The 26,303-nt window shown below is 27.1% G+C and overlaps 1 protein-coding gene across 1 annotated transcript in view; it reads left to right on the top strand.

The window, feature by feature from the left end:
* The window catches only part of LOC113555129 (atrial natriuretic peptide receptor 1), a 275,973-nt gene that overhangs the window by 244,591 nt on the left and 5,079 nt on the right, over positions 1 to 26,303 (top strand). The window contains exons 15-20 of the mRNA XM_026959465.1: positions 376 to 541; positions 5,936 to 6,085; positions 14,138 to 14,330; positions 14,409 to 14,583; positions 23,700 to 23,798; positions 26,055 to 26,146. Of these exons, the coding sequence (XP_026815266.1) occupies positions 376 to 541; positions 5,936 to 6,085; positions 14,138 to 14,330; positions 14,409 to 14,583; positions 23,700 to 23,798; positions 26,055 to 26,146 (875 nt within the window). The remainder of the gene's footprint in view (positions 1 to 375; positions 542 to 5,935; positions 6,086 to 14,137; positions 14,331 to 14,408; positions 14,584 to 23,699; positions 23,799 to 26,054; positions 26,147 to 26,303) is intronic.

Below are 26,303 nucleotides of genomic sequence, written 5' to 3'. Positions count from 1 at the left end.
AACTGGTATATATAATAATATATAAAGTTATTAGTTTAGTATTTATTCAAGCTAGTTTTTTTATAATATTAATATTGTGTAAAATATAAACTATATAAAGCGTTAGAAAATTTAACACAGTCATACAATGTTTATAAACACAACGATTTAGTTTATACATCGTTATACCAATCAAATCAATTTTAATCTAACTATATCCTTAATATTATTATATTTTATTCAGAAAATCTTGATTTAGCTTAGATATTTGTATCGATAAAGTGTATTTTGTGTATATTATTATTTAACTAAGTTTCTCAACATATGATTTTATAAATAAAACATAAGTTTAATTATCTATAAAACCTTATTAGATATATTTTTATTATATTACAGAAATCGTAGACAGTGTGAAGAGCAAAGAAAAATGTCTAAGGCCAAGTGTAGCGGATTTAAGCTGTGACGAGGAAGTAGGTGTGTTAATGAAACGATGTTGGACGGAAGACCCTGCTGACCGGCCTGATTTTACTACACTCAAAGCAGTCATACGGAAATTAAACAAGTGAGTTATCAAAGTCTTTTAGCTTAATAAATCATTCACAATATACCTTTATTTATCAATTGTTGGTTCTCCTGAAGCGTGCTTTTCTTCTATAGCATAACAAAAACATACGAGCCCATTGTGACCAGTCTAAACTTTTGGATTTTATTTCTTCCGTATAAAATATTTAATTCAAAAGTTTAATCGTTCCCTGTACCCTTCACTATAGTACCAAGAGGAAAAGTTACACGTGAACGCTGGGTTCATAAATTTCTGGCTAGCTAATGGCAAACCTAATGAAAGCATTTCAAGTAAATGCCTGTAAACTGGACTTATAAATTAATAATAACTCAGCGAACATTGTCCTCATCAATATTTTGAACATTTTAGTTATTGCTTAATAGTGTCTACTGTGAATTATTATTTCTGCTAAAAATAAGTTATTTATAAAAATCGCTTTTCCGAAATTCAGTAAATTGTATAGATAATTTTTTGACAGTTTCATATTAAAATGTATTTTATAAAAACAGTTGAGTATTAATAAACCACATAAGATAGATTTTCACACGTCAATAACTTGTTTTAGTTATACATTTGTGTTTTTTAAATGTATTTATTGATGAAAAAATTATAATTATGATGTGACAGAAGTCAAATTATTAAATAAAATGCTTAATCTATTGTAAATTTGTCACCCATCCTAACAAGATGAATAGAATCAAAAAAAAATATTATTTTTCTGCAAATTTAATATTCTATGTTTTGTTTTAATTTGGCTGAAAATTAATTTAATTCCAGGAAGTGTAAATATTGATTATTAAGTAACAAGTTAACTACAGCCATCTATTATTACCAATCCAACCTCTGAATTTGATCATTTAGTCATAATTGTTATTATATTTTTAAACTATAACAACATAAAAGCTATTATAGTAATTAAATCTATAAATTTAAATCCTGAATAATTTAAATATAATATTTAGGTATATACTTTGTTTACGAATTTGAAAAACGGTTCATACTAATTATCATTAATTGTATTACAATTTATAATATAATATTTAATAAAGAAAATAACTATTTTCTTTTTATCTCTAACAATTATAAATTCAGTATACTTAAGACAGTAACTTTATATTAATTTTACTCAACGACAAAAATATATATAATATTACATTACATAACTGATAAAATTATAACTAGTTTATTATCGTAATGCAGACAAAAAAGTATAGTATATAAATTTTGACGTGTGTTTTTTATACGATTCGTAAGTAGTGGATAGTCGTCAAAATTGGAATTGAGAATCTAATAAATTGAAAAGCCTTTCAAAAAAATGTGTATCTCTTGTCATTTTTGTTGTTAGTTCGAATGAAGGATAAACTGAAAACGTAATAAAAAAACAACAATTTTTTTCGTATTTGTTACAATAACCCAAAAGGGATTGAGAGGCATTTTTGAATCATTCCATTCAGTGTTTTTTATTTTTATTTTATCTAGTCCACAGCGATAAATCATTTCAAGAGGTTATCATAGCTACTTCAAATTGTATATAGCTATTAAAGATGACATAAGAAAATAATCAATAAATTATAAAAATAATAACAGTTTTAAGAGTGAAAAACTTTGACATAAAACGTATTAGTTGAACGTAAAAATATTGAAATAAGTTTATAAAACTAAATTTTAACGTAGTTATTCATTAATTTTATATTAAATATTATTTTAGTAACAAAACAAAAAATAAAACGATGGATAAAAATGCAATTTACTATAATATTTAATATTCTTATTCGAATAATAAATATAAAGTAATCTACGATTTTATATCAAAAACTTTATGAGTTATACATAATATGACGAAATACCACTCCAATTTTTTTTTATCAATAATATTGAAAATAACTAAAATAATTTATCAGTTTGAATAAATTTTACAATTAGAATAGAATATGATACATTACTGAATTTGTTGTATTGTATATAAACTATTTGTGAACCATATTGTAGGCTTTTAAAATACCCACACAGAATATTTTACCGTAAATTATTTTTAAACTTACTATATAGTTTTTAAAAAAATAATCCTTTTTATTAAGGATTTTAATGATGGATTTTATCCATCATAAATTTTTTTTTATGGATTTATTCTATTGATTGAATAATATCAATAGAATCAATTGGTTGTGATTTAGTCATTTATAGTAACATTATTTAAAAATTATTAATCATTCATTAATATTTACAATGTACATTAAAAACTGGTTAATAAATCATCATACAATTCTATTAAAAGAAAGTCGCAATTTTTTAAATCATTTTAAAGGGAATAATCTTTAAAATATCTATGAACAATTATTTTAGTGATTAATTAGTGAAATTATATTTTTCTATTAAATAAAATATTATTTATTGAATATACTTTAAAAAATTGTTATTTTTATTTACCAAAACTAGTAAAATTCAAAACCCTGATATTTAATTAGATTTTAATCCAGAGATATTATTTGGTGACTCAACAATTTCGTGACGAGTTTTCATAAGAATACTTGCAAGCATCATTTAATTTAAGAGGTTTAGACTAATTGTTCTAACCACTTAAATTTGTGTCCCATGATAACTGCTGCTGACATCAAACTGCATAAAATCCATATACATCCATTTTAAAGTTAAATGTAAAGCATAATACATCTATTGTGTGTTATTTTCAACTAAATTTTCTATTGATATCTAATAATTATCAAAAACAGATTTAAAGATAATTCTTTCTCAACTGATAACAATTAAATAGATTATTAATTAAATATTAATTTAAAAAAAATTTAAATTCTTAGTTAGAAAATTTTAATATAAATATTAGTTTATTTATACATTGGGGAATTATAATAAAACAAAAAAAAATATTAGTTGTAATTATAACAAAAATGTTTTTTTTTAAAACATTTGTACATAATATATTTCAAATAAGGTTACCAATATATATCAGCAGATACAAACTATAAGCAGACAGATAAGAAATGTTTCCTCTCCGTATTCCTCTTACGTATATGCTATACATTTTTTTTTTATTATACATTTTAAGTAATTTAATTTTTATATTTTAATATTAAAAATTAATAACATTTTAATGCATAAAATAATTAATGCACCAATAAAATTTTGAATTTAATATTCAATTAACAAAATTTAAAAATAACTTCACATATTATTATTTTTTAGAAATAATTTCTCTTTCATGGTTAAATAACTTAAATTTAAATAATATTACATAATAAATACATGATATTGTATACCTAATATACTTGTATTATACGTTTAACTATATTCCTTAATTACCTAATTTGATAAATTTGTTTCAAATGGTATTTACGATTCATGTTAAGCAAAAACAGTATTCAATTTTAGAAAAAAATCGTCCAATAATAACATTAAATTGAATATATAGTTGGAATAGTATAATAAAAAAAATTTAATTTTCATAACCTTCATTTAAAATATATATTATAAAGTACTTAATAACCATACATATACGATATTTTAAATTTTAATATATTCCCATCTTTAAACTAAACTATCATCCGTAATGCATGTCAGTGATTTCTCAAAATCGTACGAAAATTTCATCACAGAACTTGCCCACTATGCGTACGTACTTAAAACTGACAATAAAATATAAAATATATCCTTTATGGTCGTCCATAAATGGCAACTCAAATCTGCGGCGAAATAGTTTCACGTGGGTCACAGTGTGAGCTGGCTTATCGGCTAACGTCATGCACCTGCAAACAATAATACGATGACAATTGTCAGAAGTGAATCGCTTTGAATAAATAACGTCAGACGAAAACTAACAGTTCGTTAATATAATTTGACGTCGGCCTGTATGAAAACTACTTACAATCGTTTTTCGTCTTTGGCGCGACAATATCTTTCGACACGTGGATTCTGAGCACGGTAATAAAAATCTGCTGTGAACGGAAATGCGATAGCGGATTTTCCGCCGTCATCGTAGATAAATCACTACAACCATGGTGGGATGAACAAATTACCACGGGTTTTAGTGAAAAGACGGATGTTTTTTATGCTTCACTGTTCCGGTAATACGGGGGTTGAACACCTTTAAAAGTCACGTACGACTTAAACTCGGACAAGCGACGCCAAAATTTTTAACTCAGACGATCGGGCTACAGGGTGTGAGAATTGGGATTTTTCCAAAGTAAATAAAATTTTAGTGATATTTATAGGATCATAATAAACCATTGAAAATTAAAAATTATAGGTTAAGTCTTTAAACGAGTAGCTTTGAGTATTTCAATTAAGAATGAATATTAAATGTGAAAAAAAAATGTATTTAAAATTGTATACGCAACCGTGAATTTGTTAATCATAATGAAAACAACTATGCATACATTATTGCTAATTGATAAATAATTATTTTTGTGTTTCCATGCGCCTATTGGATAAAATTTTAATAACAATTCAAGTATACTTGAATAATTAAGTCAATAGATCACAAAGTCTAATGGTCTCAGAAGGTATTGCACACTTTAATGACGTTTAATTTCAATAATATCCTTTGTATAAAATTTGTGTTTAAATTTAAAATATTAAACAATTTAAAATAAATTTAAACAAAATATTTTTATTTATTTATTTCAATTTTGATTTTTAAATTTATTAAATATCCAATTATTTTATATCCAAATATGTTTTAAAATTTATAACCTTTTTATATGAAAATATATAATGTGTAACGCCATAAGTTTAAGCCTTTTTAAGATTTTAAGAAATCAGTTAGGTTATTAAAAATATTGTTGCTAATTTTAATAATACATCAATACAATAATCGTAATTTATCATTCTATCAATGCCATCATGGAAAAAAGTTAAACAGTATTTATCATTTATTTGGGTGGCTATAAAATCTGCTAATATTTATCATCTAATCATATATGTTGATAATAAATTCTTACGAGACCAGTATGTGAAACTAAACATACATTTATTTTGAAATGTACAAAGTTTTATCTCAGTAAAATTATCCCAAAATATACTATAATATTTATACATAGGTAATATATAGGTTTATATATAATTATATATTTTAGCAATTGAGCTCAGGAAAATAATACGTTACTTTAATACATTTAAAAGCAATTGATTGTATTCAAAAACATATTCTGAAAATGAACGGAAATCAATAATTATTATATATTGGTAATTTGGTTATTTTCATGAATATGTTGTTTCATTATAAGTACTATAACCTTTAAATCCATCGTTAAATATAATAATAATCTCACATAAATGAAATAGTATTAATAATATTATTACAAACGAACAACTTAAGATACACAATAATTATTAAAATAATTGTAATATTTTTTAGTAATTGTTATTGTAAATATTTTCCAGGGACTACGAAAGTAACAATATTCTTGACAACTTGTTATCTCGTATGGAACAGTATGCCAACAATTTAGAAGCATTGGTCGAAGAAAGAACTGCAGACTATTTGGAAGAAAAAAGAAAATGTGAAGAACTACTGTATCAATTGCTTCCTAAGTAAGTAAACATTAATTTCATTCCTTAAAAACCAATGCGAAATCCATTTTCATTGCTATAAAATAAATAAGAACAATAAAGTAGGTACATTAATATAATTAAAAAAGTTATGATAAATTGGGAAAATAGATATATCTATAAGAATTTTCTTTTAAGGTTTACTTTATTCGAGAACAGAGGTTTAATGGCCATGTTATCAAATATTATATATAAATACTTAAAATAAAATAAATAACTCTTACAAAACTAGATGAAAAACGATCAATTAAAACTAGATGAAAAACGATCAATTACGAATTTTCACTGAAAGTTAACAACTAAACGCAATGACATTTAATTTTAATTGGGTATCTTGATTATGAATAAATTTATTATACGCTTGTACTAAAACTCAAGTTTTTTAGAAAACTTAAATATTTCACCAGTTCATAGGGTATGTGGTATCTAATCCAAATTATAACATTTAATCGTATTCCACTATAATAAAGAGGATCGTAATAGGTGATGACACAATAATATAATAACCAGTTTTATAACAAATATTTTTATTTATTACTGACTTTATATTTCTCTATTTTACTTGAACACGATAGTAATTAGTAAGTATATAACAAAATAATATTAGTCCATTAATCGCTCATAACAATAATATTTTAATATTAATTTTGTTCAGTTATAAGTCAATATAAATACTAATAAATCTTAAAACTATAAAAACGTTTGTAGTATAATATACTTTGACATTTTTATCACCTACAACCTGATATTTTTGAACATATTTAAACAAAATATTTACTATGAATATTTGAAAACAAAGAAGCTTAACATAATTATGTTACATAGCATTAAAAACTTATTTCACTTTATAGTTTATAGAAATTTAAGTTTCCTTGGTTCTTAAAAATATTATTAAAAATGTTATTACACTTCTTTCATTAAAATGTTTTAATAGTCTTAAAGGTGTTAAAGTATCTTCCTAAAAGGGTTAATTTTATCCATTTAACAAAACTTTCGATTTAAATTCTAATTTGTTAAATTACAATTATATAGTAATTATAGTTTACCCAAAAATTGTATTTTATTAAACTAATGGTGTGGATAAGTTATTATTATACAAATTAAGTAACAACATTTATATTACATTAAAAGTATATAATTTGTAATTAAGATTAATAAAACAATAGCAATTTCGTTCCCAAAATATTGACATCGAACAAAACTGATGATAATATTTTAAATTGATAAAATAACTAATAAAGACAGTTCAATAAGTGTAAGTGTAAAAACTACAAAGATAATAATTTAGCTAATAGCTATAAATAAAATGATACAAATTTAGTTTTAAAGTTGTCATAGTCTCACACTACAGCATTATATTGCAATACCTACGTTCTACACCGTCACAACTTGTATAGCTATAACGTTTAATGAATAATGGTTCTCCAATAATTCACATAACCTTTGATGGTTAATAAATCGTATAATTAATCATATAATTATGTCTGCTAACCAATAACCGTGATTCACAACTCGATAATTATATTTTATATAAAATATGGGTAGAATTTTTCAACTCAAAAAAATAATAACCATTTTTTTGGAATACGGTTTAAATTTAATAAAATGTCAATGTGGACGTCTAGTGTTGTGATGGTCACTGTATAAAAACCCAGACGATAAAAAACCGCATAATATGTAAGTTTGAAACAAATTCATTTATCTTTTGTAATCAAATTTAAAATGTTCAAAAAATATTTATTACAGCAACTATATTACCGCGTTTATCGAGCTTTTTCTCTCCTGTCAACAGAAAAATATGATGTTGCGACAGATTTCATTATTATTTTTATTTATCATGACAATTAAGAATAATTCGCGGAATAACAATTTTTAATAATTACGAATGCAAAAATAAAATGAAATGACTATTCTAAAAAACAATAAACAAAGTACACATTTGTAGGGAATTATTTCGTTTATAAAAATATTCAATTTCCAATTAAAATGATTGTACTTAAGGTATTTATAGACAAAGGGCAACATACCCTCATTATAAAATTATTATTTACTTTTCCTATTTGTTTATTACACCAAATTAACTTGTGAAAATAATTTATGATAATAATTTATTAAACATCCCATTAAGTGTTTTTTTTTTCAGACAACAAAAACTTAAAATTTATCTTAGATAATTGTATACCAAACTTGGCGTCAGAAATACTGTAATCTATATTTCGTTGTGAATATTAATCTAGATAAAAAAATCATATCTAATTACTTAGGAAATAATATAATAAAAACAGATTATATATATTGTTGTGAAACACAACCATAGATACATTAACTCTCGTTAAGCTCGGCTAATTATGCAATTCTGTATTGCTTCGGAATAGTTTTTTTCTAAATTACTTCAGAATTCAACTTATGTAACCGTATAGGCATAAAATATTTTTACTTATCAATTAAGTCCACTTATTTTACACTAATGAAACCTATAATGTAATAGTATATACTTGTATAAATATTTACATCAGAAATGAAGTCAATAAATTATCAAGTTGTAAACAAAACCATCAAAGTTAAAAATATTTTTTGTATTTTTTTATACTTGGGAAATTAAAATGAAGTAAAACCTTGTTTTACTTTAATGGGTTGACTTCCGATACGAAATTCAATATCATGTTTTTTGGGGTCATGTTATCTGACTATTTAGCAATGTACTGATGATCTTGTTATTTTTATCTCAAATTGTATTATTCTTACAACTATAATATCGACATAATGACGTGTTAACTTAAGTATGTACTACAAATAGTGTGTACCCATTAGTTATTAATGACTATCACTGACATAAGATTAACCGCCATATTTAACATTTAATTTCCAACAATTATTACTTATCAAACGGAAAACACAGTGTAAAATATAATACATTATATTGTAATTATAGAAACTCTAAAATTAAAAAAATGAATAAAAACAATTAAAAAGGAAAAAAATGTAGGTATTTATAAACTCCATAGAACAAAAAACATAGAGTATTAATATTTACACGGTAGTAAAACACATTTTAAGATTTTTAACTCAATACGGGATGATACACACGCAGCATAATGGACACGGACATCATGAAAAATGTGCACACGACTTTGAGTGCAAGATCAGCAAGCAATATAAATATATTGAATTGTTTTGTTTTTTTTTAATAAAAAAAAGACTTATTCGTATAAAAATATACAAAAATAATATATTTATGTTTGAAAAAAAATCTATATAAATAAAATAAAATATATATCCAAGAAACTATTGCTTAATGATTAATAAAACAATAAATACTTACCCTAAAAGATATCACTATAATATATTGTCACGGTCGATAGTGGCTCCAATGTGTTCGACACCATTGCTATAAAAGTATAATAATATTATGTGATAATATTATTATTATTATTATTAATGGCCAAGTTAATGCCCCTAACTTACTATCTATAGAGTGAACTTTAGGGTTCCACCTTCGGTTCCCGTAACATTTATCCCGGTCCGAATTCCATTAAGCCGCTTTGTGCAATCGACCAATACTAATAGAACGATACAATATTGGCCAACGAAGACTCATCAATCATATCAATCCTAAGTGTCTTCTATACTCAATTAATTTTAATGTGTCTTTTATATAAAAGTTAAACGCAAACACAGTGTAGAATAGCCTTAAAGCGTTTTCAAATATAAATAATAATTCGATAATTTATTTTAAAAAAAAAAAATATATATATAATATAATGTGTCGACGATTCGGCATTCTTCTCGATTTTCGACATGCAAACTTTGGCAAGTAAAAAAATAATACTATAATAATAGGTTTATAAGCTCCCATTGTATCTGGTAATCATACTGTACCGTTGTATTGAGATAATCTCTCGCACGTCATTAACCTCCGAAAATATTATACGATTTAATATCTACAACACAGGTATTAAATAGGTACGTACGCATCGATTCGGGACGGAGGCGGAGGTCATAAATGATTTTTACCATCGAATTTACACGAAACTTTTATACGATATATCGAAATGATTGATGGCGGTACGTTGGTGGGTACATAGGATTTATAGAAGCGCGATTAGTCCGAATCACGAGCTCACCTACCGAAAATTTGACGAGTTAATTCGCATGTACACAAAACAAAACGAAAAAAAAATGGAGGACAAATCCTATATCCGCGTTCAGGATTATTTCCTCCGCCATTTCGGAAGTCTTTTGACATCCGGGTAATGGTTATAAACGAGACAAGAGCTTTCCTCGCGACGACAGGGAACTTTACGCTGAACAAAAAGTGATGTAACATGGCTGCGGTACTATATAGTCTATAATGTAGGTATATTATTATCTCCACAACAACCGTTATTCTACGTATCGAAAAACGATAAAACAATAGGTTCTTCGTTACATAATAGGTTATTCATTAGGATTGTCCACGACAAAATAAAATCGCAATAAGTACCTATCCACCGTTTTCTTTTCTTTTTTTTTTTATATGAGAAAACGTTTATGCAAAAAACATTTGACCGTCGGCGTTCCGAACAAAAAATGTCATAATGACTAGTAATGTGAACTTGAATGTTTATTGTTTGATTAACTGCACTGTTGTTGAAAATAAGAATTAATAACATTTTTACAGTACAATACTATTCTACTCGTAGTACCTAATATGAATTATTAAAAAGCACCAACGTTCTTAATAAATCAATATTCTTAAAGTAAATATATCATATCTTAAAATAAATGTATTATACAGAAAACCTGTAGCACAATAATTCTACATTACTCGTATATTAATAATAATCGTATCGTAAATATTCATATATTATTGATTTATGTCTTATTGTTATTATTATTATTATTAAACCAATAATAAAGATATTTAAAAGTTAAGTTAATGAAAATTTCACAATGCAAAATTAGTAATAATTACATTCAAATATTTTAAAACTTACAGATCCACAAATACATATAAAAACAAATACTATTCAAGTAACTTGATAAAACTGATAAGTAAGAGCGTTTCAATTTCTCACGAGTTCCGAATAGTTCATTCAAAGAATTTGAATTAAAATCATTTGCTTGAATTGATCAACCTGATAATACAATGCTCGAATTCACATTTTTAAGCTGTTCTATTAAATATCTCTACTGATTTGGAATATTATACCAAAATTAAAAAAGATAGATATTATAATGAATTATTATTTTTTTTAACTGTAGTACGACTTTAAATAACCAAAACCGACACCTTACTGTCTATTTATAATAATTATTATTTAATTTATCCCATACTGCATATAAATATTATACTGAAATTATTAAATTATTTATAAAAAATTGACACTTAACGCCATTAAAATTGTATTATCTTGTTTAAATATTATTATGATTATATGTTATTGATTGTTACGATGTTCAATTATTTATTCGTCAATAATAAACATGAACTGTTCAGACAGTATTGATAAATAATTCATCGTATAATTTGAGCTCAGTAAAACATTAACATTTAAAATCATACGATAAGTCAATACTTCCGACAATACAACACAAATACATATCGTTGACATAATATAAACATAACTATACTCTGGATGTATAGAGCCGAAGGACATGCGAATAACGTTTATTAAATTCAAGTTTCAGATTCTGTGTGCACCAATTTTATTTTTCGTACCTACGTTCTACACAATAACTTTTGTTAAAATTGATATTTACTGTTGAAACTTAAGCAAACCGCCTTGAAAGTTACAACAATATCATGTTATTCCGAAAGTTTTTGTTACGGATACCGTAGTACCTATACATTTATCCATTACGTATACAATATAATAATACTATAAAGCAAATTATAATTTAATATTACAATATCGTATTCAAGCTCCTGCTTGTACTTTATATAACTATTATTATTTACCATAAAACAAACATTTGTGAGATGACAATTTTTTTTTTTTTAATCATTACTATTTTTACTTTATATGTTTACTGCTAATAATATATAGTGTATATATTATATAAATTGAGTAAACATTATATTAATTGCACTTCAAATACCGAATGTGTACCATATATACAGAAGCTATTTGTGTTTTACAGCAACCCTTAATCGTTATTTACAACTTATTTTTATGAACACTTCAATTTTTAAAAACGACATAAACAATGTATGATAAACATTAAATGGATCTTCGCTTTGAATCGTTATCCGAGTGCGACGTTTTATCATTCCTCTTAGATGTATAGAAACGCTATAATGCAGTGACACTGAAGCATTGCGCCGAATATGCGAATCGAAATATCCTGTGGTATTTACATCTTGTCTATTACTATCATACATTATAGTAATTTTTATTTTATGTTTTAATTATATGAATTTATAAAACCCACTGCTTAAAAAAACAAATTTAAACATATTCATCTATGTAATAGACAAGAGTATAAATAGGTAGTTAATAATATACCATGACGTGTTTTATTTGTAACGAATATCGTATTTAATTTTCTATTAAAATGTCTAACAAAGTAACAACATTGTAGAACTGCAATACTTATACGATAAAACTTTACAATGGCATTAAGTGTCGATTTAACAATAACGCACGTGTAAAAAATATATTTTTAAGAACACTTTGTTACTTCAATAAGCTATAACGATGAAAAACCTTGACCTGAACAATGTAAAATTAAATCCATTATTTTTTATTTTAATGGACCAATATAATTCTTAAAAAAAATTTAAGCAGAGGTGCAGGATAATAAATCAAATTTTAGTTTCCTCTAAAAACCAATGAATATACTATGTATTTCTCTGTACACAAAAAAATATATTGATCGCAATAATTTTGTCTACTATATTGATATGATACATACATTTTTATATCTAACCTAACCAATCTTATAACGTTATATTAAATATTTACTTATATAATTTTGTTAATATTTCATTATGTAGATTATAGGTATATTAAAATTTATGATCATTTTAGATGTATTTTAAAACGGGTATTATTTTTCATTTGTACTAAATATTATTTCTGAAATTATTTTAAACTTATTCAATTTGATTTATCTTCACTGCGATATCTGCCTATATTATTATAAAATATTATCAGTTATTAAATTTGTGATTAAATACTATCAACAATACCACCATTAAATTGAATTTATAATAGACATCGTGATCTACATTTACATTAAAAACAATAAATAGTTATTATTGAACATTAAAGTTTATTTCGTTTTCAATTAAGAAGTATTTATGAATTTTAATTACTATACAAAACTTTTCATTACGGTTACAGACTATTAAATTGTTCACGTAATATTTATAAATTTATATTTTCGCATATAATTTTTCGGTCAAAGTCCTCGTGTATGATCATTAATAAATATTGTATACTTAATAATGAACTGCAAACCATATCATACTCGTATCACTATAATTATAGCGGTGGAAATGGTAACTTATATAACTTCTGTGATATATACACTACATTATTTTATTTTCACATATAGTCTTTTCATCTATGAGTTTTCTACAGATAATTGTAGTTTTAAATTTATAAATATTTAAATACTATCATCATAAGAATAAATACTCGGTAAAGATATTTATAAGAGATAAAATCACAATTCCACAGATACTTGGTGGGTATCACCAGTAACAGACTTCATATTGGCACTGTCAACCTAAAATATGAATACTCATTTAGACTCCCTCTAAGTAATAAGATTATTTTTTTCATAATTAATTTAATACCATCTCTGTTCTCGTGCGATTGGCTATTAATTTTATATACTTTTTAATCAAGCGTAGCTCCGTTCCTTATTCATTATTGAAAATAGTTACCTAATAGTGAAACAATAAAAATGTCCATTGTTATTAATGCCAAATTATAATATTATTATAATATAACCATTGAAAATATATACATTCTCAATAAAATTTGAATGGTACTAATTTGATTAACAATATTTTTATGATTTTATTTTTTTTTTGCCAAATAGGTCCGTTGCTAGTCAGTTGATTTTGGGGCAATCTGTGGTAGCTGAAACTTATGACAACGTGACAATCTACTTCAGTGACATCGTTGGTTTCACATCTCTGAGCGCCGAAAGTACTCCACTTCAAGTAGTAGATCTGCTCAACGATCTTTACACATGTTTCGATTCTATAATAGAGAACTTTGACGTGTATAAGGCAAGTTCCGTAAAAAATATAACTTTATTATAAAAAATATTAACATTATAGTTTGAGTGGTTTTTTTTTTAAATTCAGGTGGAAACCATCGGTGATGCTTATATGGTTGTGTCTGGACTTCCGGTACGCAACGGAAACTTACACGCCCGTGAAATAGCTCGAATGTCACTCGCTCTACGATCAGCCGTTCACAGTTTCACCATCAAACACAGACCAGACGATCAACTTAAGTTACGTATCGGCATGCACACTGGTAAGTTACAATACGATGATTTCGATTTGTCAGACTTATTTATGAATCGATATCTACGCCTATACATTATACCCGTATGCATCGTAAACAACTATGACGTTGCTTCTCATTATTATATTTTAATTAATTTATACGAAAACATCGGGACACTGTAACTTTGGACGGTTTGAGATGTTTTCCTGGTACACCGGGTCAGTGCTCTTAAGCGAACTCCCTCGAGTTTGGATCACGATTATAGTATATGTCACTGAAATACAATATATTACAAACTATATTAAACTCGTTTTACTAAAATTTCAAATCGAGACATAATATCTTAAATATAAATTATTATTATATTTAACCATTTTCTACGCTAACCCCATAAGACGTAGCATTGTAATATAATACTCAAAACCGTTATATTATAAACGATAAGATACAGAGACTATCTCGTGTATATTATATAATATACATAGGTACAACCATGTAGTCGTAATATTTATATATGTTATGCTTAAAGTAACCAGTGTATATACTACTTATAGATATACATATGAGTAAGACTTATAATATGTAACTTTAAAAATAACATGATCGTCAAATGAATGATAAGGGATAAAAAGTTTTTCCAACTTAAAATACACTGTTTTAATCATATCTAAACGTACTAAACAATAAATACGCGATGAAATTACACCATTCCCAAAAATAAATACATTTTAATGAATATGATTCCGATGTCAATCGATAGTTATTGATGTTTTCTGTACACAACTATAAGCAAACAACTCGATACAATATTTAGATATATTAAACCAGTATATAAAATCCAAATAATTATTACAGTTTTATTCGATGAAATAAATTAAGATTTATTATTAAAGATTAAAGATGTATAGTTTATAAATATATATTTTAATATATTACAGGGTCGTTAAAATAATAAATTGTATGTTTGTATATCACTTAAGTACAGTAGAGTATATTGAGTTTTTTTTTGAAATCCATCGTACTGTTTGCGTGGTATAAATTACGCATACAAAATAAAGTATTTACATTGAATTGTGTAAATAGTATTATTCTTCTTGACAATTGCACACATAACGTGGGCATTTAATAAATAATCGATCTTAATATTTTAATACTTATTATAATAATTTAACTATAGACAATGTTAGTGGGTTACAGCTAGAATACCTAAGCAAATAAGCATAGTTTTGAATTTTTTACTGAAATATAAATAGTAAACTATAATTGAATAAAAACAATGAGTTATGCTTATTCATTTAATATTATATATATATACAGAACTAATGAGAATTTTAATTCTTCTCTTCTCAGAGTATTAAAATTTAAGCTATAGGAAATATTTGATTAATACAAATTTCAATGGTAAACAGTTAAATCAGTGTAATACACTATACACATTCAATAATGAAAAAAAAAAATAATATTAATAATAATAGTAGCGACAAACTAGTAGGACTTAAAAAGTGTTTTAAATATTACGTGTGAATCAACTATGTAGAACTTTATAAGTACCCATATTACTTTTCAGTTAAAAATAACTGCTAAGACACTAAAACGATTATGGAAACTAAAAATGCTATAGTGCATAATATTTAATTAGTTTAATAAAACTGTAGAACTAAATATTATTAGAAACTGATATTTAACTATGATATTAGTGTTATCATTTTATATGATAGCCTCTTTCATTTATAGATATTATATAAAAGGTTGTTAATATTATCGTCCACAAATAGTAATAAAAATTGAATGAAACGTAAATCGAAATCATTAATTTTCAAAAAACGAATAATTTCAGCATCGACCGCGTCAAGAATTTTTTTATAGATAATTTAGGATAAAAAATAAAAATTAAAATATATTTGAATGCTGAAAACGGGTACAATATTATTGTTTCTACATAATATAATCCAAAAACTGCTAAATTTGGCTAATAACGCACTTTTACTCAAATACCGTTCAATATTATTCGTGTTTGATCGTGTCGGTTTCTGTCTCTATAGACGCGTGTGTGTATTCGTCGTTTGCTTAAAGTTTGATACTTAGATATCTACGAAGAAAACAAATATACTCGCAAATATACATTCTAACCCAACGAAAACCATCATTAGCTGAGACCCGAAATATGCCGTCAATTGTCGGCTGGAATCGCGGCACTAGTTAAAATACGAATAACTAAAATAATATATTCACGTTCAACTGTTGTTAATTTCTTAGTATTTGCAAATGCACGGTGAATGCGAGAAAAGCTCTCAGTCTCGCTATAGTCCGTCTTTGTTTATTAATCATTGCCCGAATCGGAACAACGGATTTTAATCGTTTAGCGAAGAATTTCTTCGAGAAAACACGTCGCGGCGTACAAAAACCAACAATATTATTACAATTAAAATAAACGGATTTAAATGATAATCTTTTGCATGTTAAAAATCTATTTGTAATCGATAATAATTCGTTTTAAGCGCTACGCGAATTTTCATCGAACTAATGACGTTGGTCTGTGTAAATTAATTATTCCTCGCTTTTTATGCAAAACCAATAAAATTAAAAAAAAAAAAATACCGCAAAACTCCTATTCGGTCAATAATAATAATAATATAATATGACGTTCTCCTTTGTATTCCGCGCACGACATTCAATAATTAATGTTACATAGATTGCATCACAATAATAAAATTAATGTAAAGGCGTTTGTTGTACGTCAAACTAACACACGTTAATGAATGGCCGGTACAATGAAAATGTTCGCACACAGGTAATTGTATAGAACGCTGTAGAATTAAATAGTATTCTGATAATAATATTAACAATGATAATAGGTTTAAAAAGGTAAATTTAAGGGCTTAAAGTAAACAGCGAGCGGTTGTTTAGCTATTCCTCTGAGATTTACGGGTGCCAATTTTCGTATCACCCAAGTACTACTGCGTATATCTAAATCCCGTGTTTATTAGCATTCTGTGAATGTGTATGTGTGAGTAAAGCGTGGCATTCGACAATTTATTATTTCCGTTTAAAGTGTAACTTGGTTTAAAAGTCGGCAACCCGCGATTCTTTGGTGATGTAAGTCGTTTGATAATTATCGCCATATCAGAAATCGCTCTAAATTACCTATATCTATTCAACTCAGTATAGGTATAAGACAACCGACAATTTTATTGGACAATTAAAAATATACAACATGTTTTACCATCCGAAGACCCAGTGCGTTGCAAAGAGATTTTTTCTAACACAGGTAACACGCAATACTATAATTATTATAATGTACGATTCTCCGTCAATATTAACCAAAATGTATCTCTATACGTGGAATACATTTTACTATAAGGTATTGAATATAATAGTCATATTATAGTGTTTTAAATTAAAATTTTAATTTCACATTTTTAATAAAACTATTTTTATGCATAACTTTTTCAAATAAAACTGATTATTGAACTCTCATAAGATAATTGTTTATAATTTTATATAAACTTTTAATGTTTAAATATAAAAATATACAAAATTAATTATTGATTTAATAATATAATCAGTTTTTGCATGAAAATATGAAACATACGGTGGTCAGATAATCATTTATTTGCCTAAGAATATTAAGAATATACAGCTTAAAAATCGTCTAAATCGACTTGATAAAAATAAAGTGAACCATTTAGTTTTTAGTTTCCATAATTATTCGAAACAACGAGCACATTTTTACAATTTGTTAACGTCTATACTCTGTATTGTTAGCATTGCATTTTGTTTAATTGTTATTTTTTTTTTTTTTTACCACAAATGAATAATTATTGTCACGCGTTATTACCCTACTTAGCTTTTAATTTTATAATTTCATTCTCTGCGGCCAACTATTCGCGTGGCAAATCTAAACGGACGATAAAAGCCATTGTACAGCACCGAAATGACGAAATCCCTCGGCGTGATAATATCTCTGCAGAACCGATCGAGAGTGTTCCAACGAAATTGGCCTTTGCCTGCAGTGTTTTATACACATAACATTGCAAAAGTCCTGTTCGCTGACGAACACTAAGAAAAATAAAACTACGACAAAAGTATACAAATGTTTATATTTTCCAAAGAACGCAAAAACGGATTCTTTTTTTTGTATCATCTATTGACGCTTGGATTGTGAATAATACTACCCGTTTTTATGATATATTCACTGCACGCTATTGATATTTTCGCATTCAATTTTTGTAATCTAAAAAAAAGGTTTTTATACAATATAATCTCAAAGCACAGCAAATCTTATAAAATCAGTATAATTCTTGTAAAAAAAACTAATCGCTTACCATTGTTTATATGATAGTGTTTATTTAAGCAGCTGAGTATTAAAAAAAAAACTCCCATAAAAATTCGTATGCAAATTAGTACAGCCGGTCAAACAATATAATATAAATTTATGTTTATATTATAACGTATAATGATATGTCTGCCACGGTGATATTGGATCGCCTCGGCCGCCGGCATTCGGAAATAGAATTGCTCGGCGGGTCGCTCCTCAATACTAAAATAAAAAACCAAAAACAACAAAAACAAAAATAAATTAAAATAATTGCGCCGGCGGAGCCGAAAATAAAATTGACAGCCAAAGCGTTTTTCATTTCTCAGCGACTGCGCCGCGGGGACTGGCAATAACGGTAATCGCTCCTACGCAGAGCTTTCCGACGACTTTGTTCTCTCTCTCTTTCCCGATACACACATAATAACGAATATAAATATATATATATATATATTATATTATACGAACACGTTAAATTTTTTATTGCCAACGCGTCTGCACGTGCCGCCAGCGATCGCATATATACTAATCCCTTGTTCAACATTCCCGCAAATCTATTCGACGAATATCGCTGCAGGTATCATATAATAATATAATAATATAATATTATGTTCGTGTTTTGCACTACGCTGTGCTCTCGCGGAAGACGTCGTTTGTAATATGTGTGTACGAGAAAATTTACCTGAACAATTTTTTTTTTTCAGACACCCACCCCCCCCCCTTCGTTTTTAAATACCACCAGTAACACAAAACGCATCAATTATATATTATCATATAGTTATTTCGTGTTAAAATTTATCTCGAAACCGGAAAATTATACGACAATAAATTCTAGTGTTTTTTTTATGCGTTTGGTCTTTTATACTATTTATTATGGTATTTTTTTTTTTTAGCTCATGTAGAATTGTTTTATTTTATCTGTAGGCAGCTTAAAAATATCAATACTATGTTGTCACTATTTTTTCAACATTTTTATTTTTTTAATGTAATTACTATTTTTTGTTTGTACGACTAATTTGATTTTTAAATATAATAATAACAAAAACAATTTTCTTTACCAAATAAAATACTATATACGTAGTTGAAATAAAATTTAAAAACAATACGGAAATTTAAAATTCCCCTAAAAGCATAATAATTTATATGGGGAGTTAAATTTGAGGTCAGTTTAAGACAGTTATAAATTAATTTTTATGAAATTAACTTTTTTTTATACAAATTAAGCGCATTACATTATATTATTAATTTTAATTTTAAGTATTCTACAATTCTACATATCTAATTTAATATTTACTGAAATAGATCTTTTTGTATAAAATGCTTACTATAGAAAATAGGTACGTTTATATTAAATGTTTGACCTAAACTATAGTGTGTCATAATTTATATGAGTGAGACACTGTCGATATATAATAATGTATCATGAATTATATAACTGATCTTTATAAAAATAATAAGACTTATAAAAATTATTTTTTCTTCAAACGTCTTACTAAAAGCTTGTATAAGAATTAAAACTATCTAGTGTAAGAGTTTACCATTCCCCATTATAACTGTTATTGTATACGAACGAACCAAAACGGCGTGTACTGGTATCGTAATACTTATTAAAAAATAATTGGCTAAGTTACCGTATGTGGTGATCGTGGTTGGAGGAAGATGATTACGAGAGTTAAGCCCCTCTCCAATAATTCTAAACTTTTAAAGACAAAAAAAAATGTCAATGTCCTTTAAGTATTAAAATAATATGTATAATCTATGAATATAGAGACTATTTCGTCATTATTTTCAAATGATTTATAAATTGGGCTTTATATTATTAATTTATACTTGCAGTTAATCATTTGCTTCACTCATCTCGTTTAGAAAATAAATTGTTTCTTTTCTTTTTATTTAATATAATCATATTATATTATATTATTTTACTAATATCCAAAGAAAATTTAAATACATTTTTTTCTGTTATTATAGTAGAAGTACAATGTTTAATTACTAGTTATACCTATTATATGATAAAAGTAACAAATTTTCTCTTTTTTACGTTGATAGAGATATTTACGTAAATTTTTTTGTCTATATAGGTTAAAAAAAAGACTCACATACAGTATAAACATTCAGATATTAGATAATATACAAGACTTTTATAGATACGTTCGACATCAGTTTTGATTTAAACACATACAGAATTAAATATCCACGTCAGCGTTTAATATATTTTTTGCTTTGTGATTAACTTAAAATCGTACGACATTCGTATGGTTTATTTTTTTTTCAGTTACGCGCATGCGAAGTAAAAACTTATTAATGCCGAATCGTTATCGAAAATCACATAATAATCATTGTTGTTTACGTTTACACGAATTCCGACAAACGTGTTTGTTTTTCGAACGTAGTGATCGATTTCGTGTCGAAAAACTATTAACAAACAACATATATTTATCATTATACACCAAACGGGGAGGAGGTATAATGGCTGTTTCCTGTTCATTTGTTGCATGTACCTATATATGTGTGTGTGTGTGTGTGTGTGTGTGTGTGTGTGTGTGTGTGTGTGTGTGTGTGTGTGTGTGTGTGTGTGTTTCTGTGTATATATGTGTATAGTTTACACCCACTACGGAATATTTTAATACAAATGGATTTTTTCGGCTAACAACATCGCGCTGTGTAGTGCATTATATTTTAATCTGAAAAGTATTTTCAAAAAGGCTGATAAATAACGACGCGCGTACCTATATACTATATAATATAGGAGCTGTGGAGTAAAGCTCGGGTTTTCAAATTACAGAACAATATGTATACATTATTTTCTCTCTTTGTTTATCTTACATACAGAATTCACTGCGTGTTATTCTACGCTACGGAGATAACTACGAGCACGCGCGTCCGACATCTGAACTATGTCAATTTTAAAACTTTTGCATCGGACAGAAAATAGTTTGAATGTCTCTGAAACGGTCACAGACCAAATAAGATCTACTTCGCTTGTCTATAATAACTCAATGGCAATATAAACACCCGACCGGTTTATTGCGTATCGTAATAGTTGAATGTATTTACATACCCCCGATGTTCGGGATGACCTAAAGAGCGATTCTTATGTCCATTGATTTGGCCATTTCGTTTTTTGAGATCGCGCCATTCATCAGGTGTCGGGAATACATGAAAATTATAGTCTGAACTGTTAAAACATTAACATTTCGGCATTTATTTGTAAACTCAAGAGCGTTTCATTAATAATTATTGAAGGATGCAGTTTGTATCGATACGTGTGCATGTGTAATTTAAGCACCGAGATTTATATTTTACATCCAATGTACTGTAGGCAACGACAAGATTGTTGTTATTATTGCTATACATTGTAACAACATTTTCATGATAAATTTTAACACTTGCAGTCATTTGCGTATAACGAGTTTTCCTTTCAATTTTTAAAAAGAAATCAATATTTTAAACTCGTGGATCTGTTTTTAATAAAGTATTAATCTAATATTTGAATAATAAATGATGATGGCTATTAGGCCAACGTTCACGATTGATCGAATGAAAATGTCAACATCAAAAATGGAAAAAAATACTAGAAATATATATATTTTTAATTTCAATCATCATAAAATAATAATATTGTTATGCTAGTCGTGGGTTGTTGTCAACAACCAATACACGTTGTATATTATTTTTGCTATAAAATTTAATTAGAATTTAAAATATAATTAACGAATGTGCGCTTGTTGAAAAGATCTCAACTCATATCGGCTCACGCAATCTTTTAACAGTATAAATAATGTTATTAATTTGTAAAAGGCAATTTTACCGTCACAAATAGGTAACTAAACGATGACATTTAAATTAGCTTTAAATAGGTACGTTTTAAATTTCGTCCATAGTATTATACACTAGTGCGAACTATACGCGCGATAAACGCAAATACAATATTATATTGCCTGCGTTGACCGAGTTTCCGAAGTAATATATCTGCCGGTCCGATATTATAATATAGTGTGATCCCTTTGATTGCATCCATCGTAATATTATTTTAAGCAAACGCCTTCAACTTTATGGTTTATTTTATGAGTTGTCGTGCACTATAAAAAATCGACACACCCGGAAGATTTTGCGCGAAATAAGCGAAAAAATGTAGTCGTAACTGCAGTTGTTGTAAAAATCTACTTTTGAGTGCACGAAAATAACGATTGATCAGGTTTTCCATTAAAATTTCACTACAATATACTGTCTATGTAGGTGTATACTGTATACGAGACGTTTGCGAGGAATACGAATTTATTTTAAATACACACGCGGTCAGATTTTTATTAAAATTTAATTGAATGTTTCAAATGGGGAGCTTTTACGATAGCATTGTTTTTATAGCTTGTCTGATATTTTAATATAGACGAAGTCGGTGGTTCATAAAAATGATAGTCGTAAATAAACAATCAAATTAAGACGCCGAAAAAGATTCGCTTTGTTTTTAATCGTCCGGGTTTAAACTATTTGAATACCGTATACTTTAACACGTCTTGGTTTAAAAAAAAAATCTTATATTTTAAACATTCAATGAACTACAGTAATAGTTCTAGAGCATTGTTATTATAAATTTTAAATTGATCTATTTGTCTAAAAAACTATTAGAGCAAACATAATTTTACAGACACATTTTTTCTTTTCTTATTATAACATATTACAACCCCGATTAGAAATAAACGGTAAACTAAATAAAGGACAGAAAATAATATATAATATATTTGACGTTCAAAGGTTTACATTTTTAATACAATATTATATTATGCCTATACGCTTTTAAAAAACATGTCCTTTTTTTTTTCTCCAGGACCTTGTGTAACCGGAGTGGTCGGACTTAAAATGCCAAGATACTGTTTATTTGGAGACACGGTCAACACAGCCTCGAGAATGGAATCCAACGGACAAGGTATGCTTTATATTCTACTCCCCTTAATCTCGTTTATATTAAAAAACAATACACGAGCCGTCGCTTTAACCCAGAAACGCATAATGCCCATTTAAAACACGTATATATATTACGACGTACCTATTATCATTTCGCCACATTAACCGTGTACATGGAAATTCTAAAACAATAATGCAAAAGCACACGAACATATTATAGTTGTTATTATAGATACTTATTATTATTACTATTATTATTGTATCCGTGTGCATTCGGATCGGATCTCTTACTATATAGATCGGTCACTACAGGTCACTGCGGTGTACAGCAGACTACCTATAACTATATAGTAACTATATACATAATAATGTTATAATATACACGAATCTCCCTTCGCACTGCGCAATATTCAACCTCCCCGACACACATACATGAATTATATCGGTACGTCATATCCTGCGCAGTGCCGGCGTCCGCGGTAAAGCTGCTGTTCCGGTCCGTGTATCGGTACGTAATAACATTTTAGACGTATTGTGCGCGCATATATAATATCAGCGCAGACAAAACTAATCTGCATAATCGAATTCCGTGGACGGATTAAAATCATACGACCTACAACAACGACATATATATTATACATATAATAAAAATAATAATAATAATAACGTAGAATTTTATTTTTCTATATACGTCCCCACGCATTATTGAATCCGGACATAATAGCCATTATCATTTTTACTGTGCATACCCGCCTATCGTAATATCCGTTTGGGGTTAGGTATACAGTATATACATACTATCATAATATTACTTTTTCGAACAAGCCGAAATCAATTTTACGTGCCTTTAATAAATAGGTAAATAATATATAATACGTAAATATATATATATATATATATGTATTTAATAATACGAAACTGTTTTATTAGTTGGTAAAATGGGTTGGTCGTAAAGCCACACAATGGTTAAAACGTAGCGCGCAATATAAAAATACGATTCGCAATACTGTTATTATGAATATCTGCGACTGCGCTTTTAGACGGAATACACGTATGGATATGGGTGGATATAATATCTAATTAATTTTTTTTTTTTTTTTGAAATGCATTATTCCACCTGTCAGAAATCATCTCGGTACCAATATTTATGATCTTAAAAATTAACTTCGGTTCGCATTTTTCAATACACCGAAGTGTTCGTCATTATTCATTCAATCTGAGTACGCGTGCGTATGTCTATCCGTCGAACCGCATTTTCCGCATAATCTGTCAATTTAGTACGTCAAAAAACCCCACCGAACTCGTTCGTCAGTGCACGTCATACCAACCGATATCTATCTAAGAGGCGGTTAGTGTACATATTCGCGTAGGCGTCTACGTAAAATATAATCATCGGATTCTGATTAATCCGCGAATTCAAAAGATTATCCAATCACACCTTGATGGTTTGTCTATAAAATCGCAGTACTCAAAAATTATTACTTATATCATAGTAATAAAAATTAAAAATATATAACTTAAGTAACAAGAAAATATAAATTATTTGACGCCTGCGTAGCTACTAAGCTGCGTTGAATCAGCCATTCGTTAAACCTTTAATCTTTGCGTGTTATCATAATATAATATTATTATACAAATTATTATTGTAATATTCACATTTACCTCAATATAAATATTGCAGATTTCCCTTTTTATACACGAGTTCCGTGAAAAGTTAACAAATCTGTGTAAATATGTATTTTGCCGACTGTGGTGTAAATAATAGGTAATATGATCGCAAAAATGTACAAATTCAAATTGTCTTATTATTATATTTCTCCCGATGCTATTGTAATTTGTTTACTACGCTTAGATACTCTAGCAAGCATTTCTGGTAAAACATTTGGAATTCCAGAGACTATACGATTACGTTTAAGAATTTCGCACATACTTCGCACATACTAAAACAAAACAAATAAAATAAATAACACTGCCCTCGCCTTGAGTTTACCTCATAAATCGATACATAATAAATAATACTTATTATGTACCGACACATTTATATATTTTATACTAATTTGTACGAATATTCAACATTTCAATGGATGTAAACATAGAAAAACGATTTTATGTACACACGTTATTATTGAAGCGAAAAGAAAAAATAATTAAATGGGAGAAAAACGCAATTAAATGATAGTTTCTGGCTGTGCATACTACAAATATAATATATATATATTTATTTGGATGGCGATTATAAAATTGTAAATGTGTGTGTGTATGTGTGTGTGTTTTCTAGCGCTGAAAATCCACGTGAGTCCGCAAACAAAAGAAGTGCTTGACACGTTTGGCACGTTCGACTTGGAACTCAGAGGCGAAATCGAGATGAAGGTAAGGAAACGGATTTAGGTCCATTATTTTCTAGTCCATTACGCGTCATTTTTGTCGTCCACTAGGTCTATAATATATATTATATTATACGTGTGTGTGTGTGTGTAATATCAACTGCAGGCTATATATTATATATATATACTACTACTTTTTCTGA

The sequence above is a fragment of the Rhopalosiphum maidis genome, chromosome 2, assembly GCF_003676215.2.
Source record: "Rhopalosiphum maidis isolate BTI-1 chromosome 2, ASM367621v3, whole genome shotgun sequence".
Lineage (NCBI taxonomy): Eukaryota > Metazoa > Arthropoda > Insecta > Hemiptera > Aphididae > Rhopalosiphum > Rhopalosiphum maidis.
Note: the sequence above shows the minus strand (reverse complement) of the source record. Positions and strands in the feature narration are given on the sequence as shown.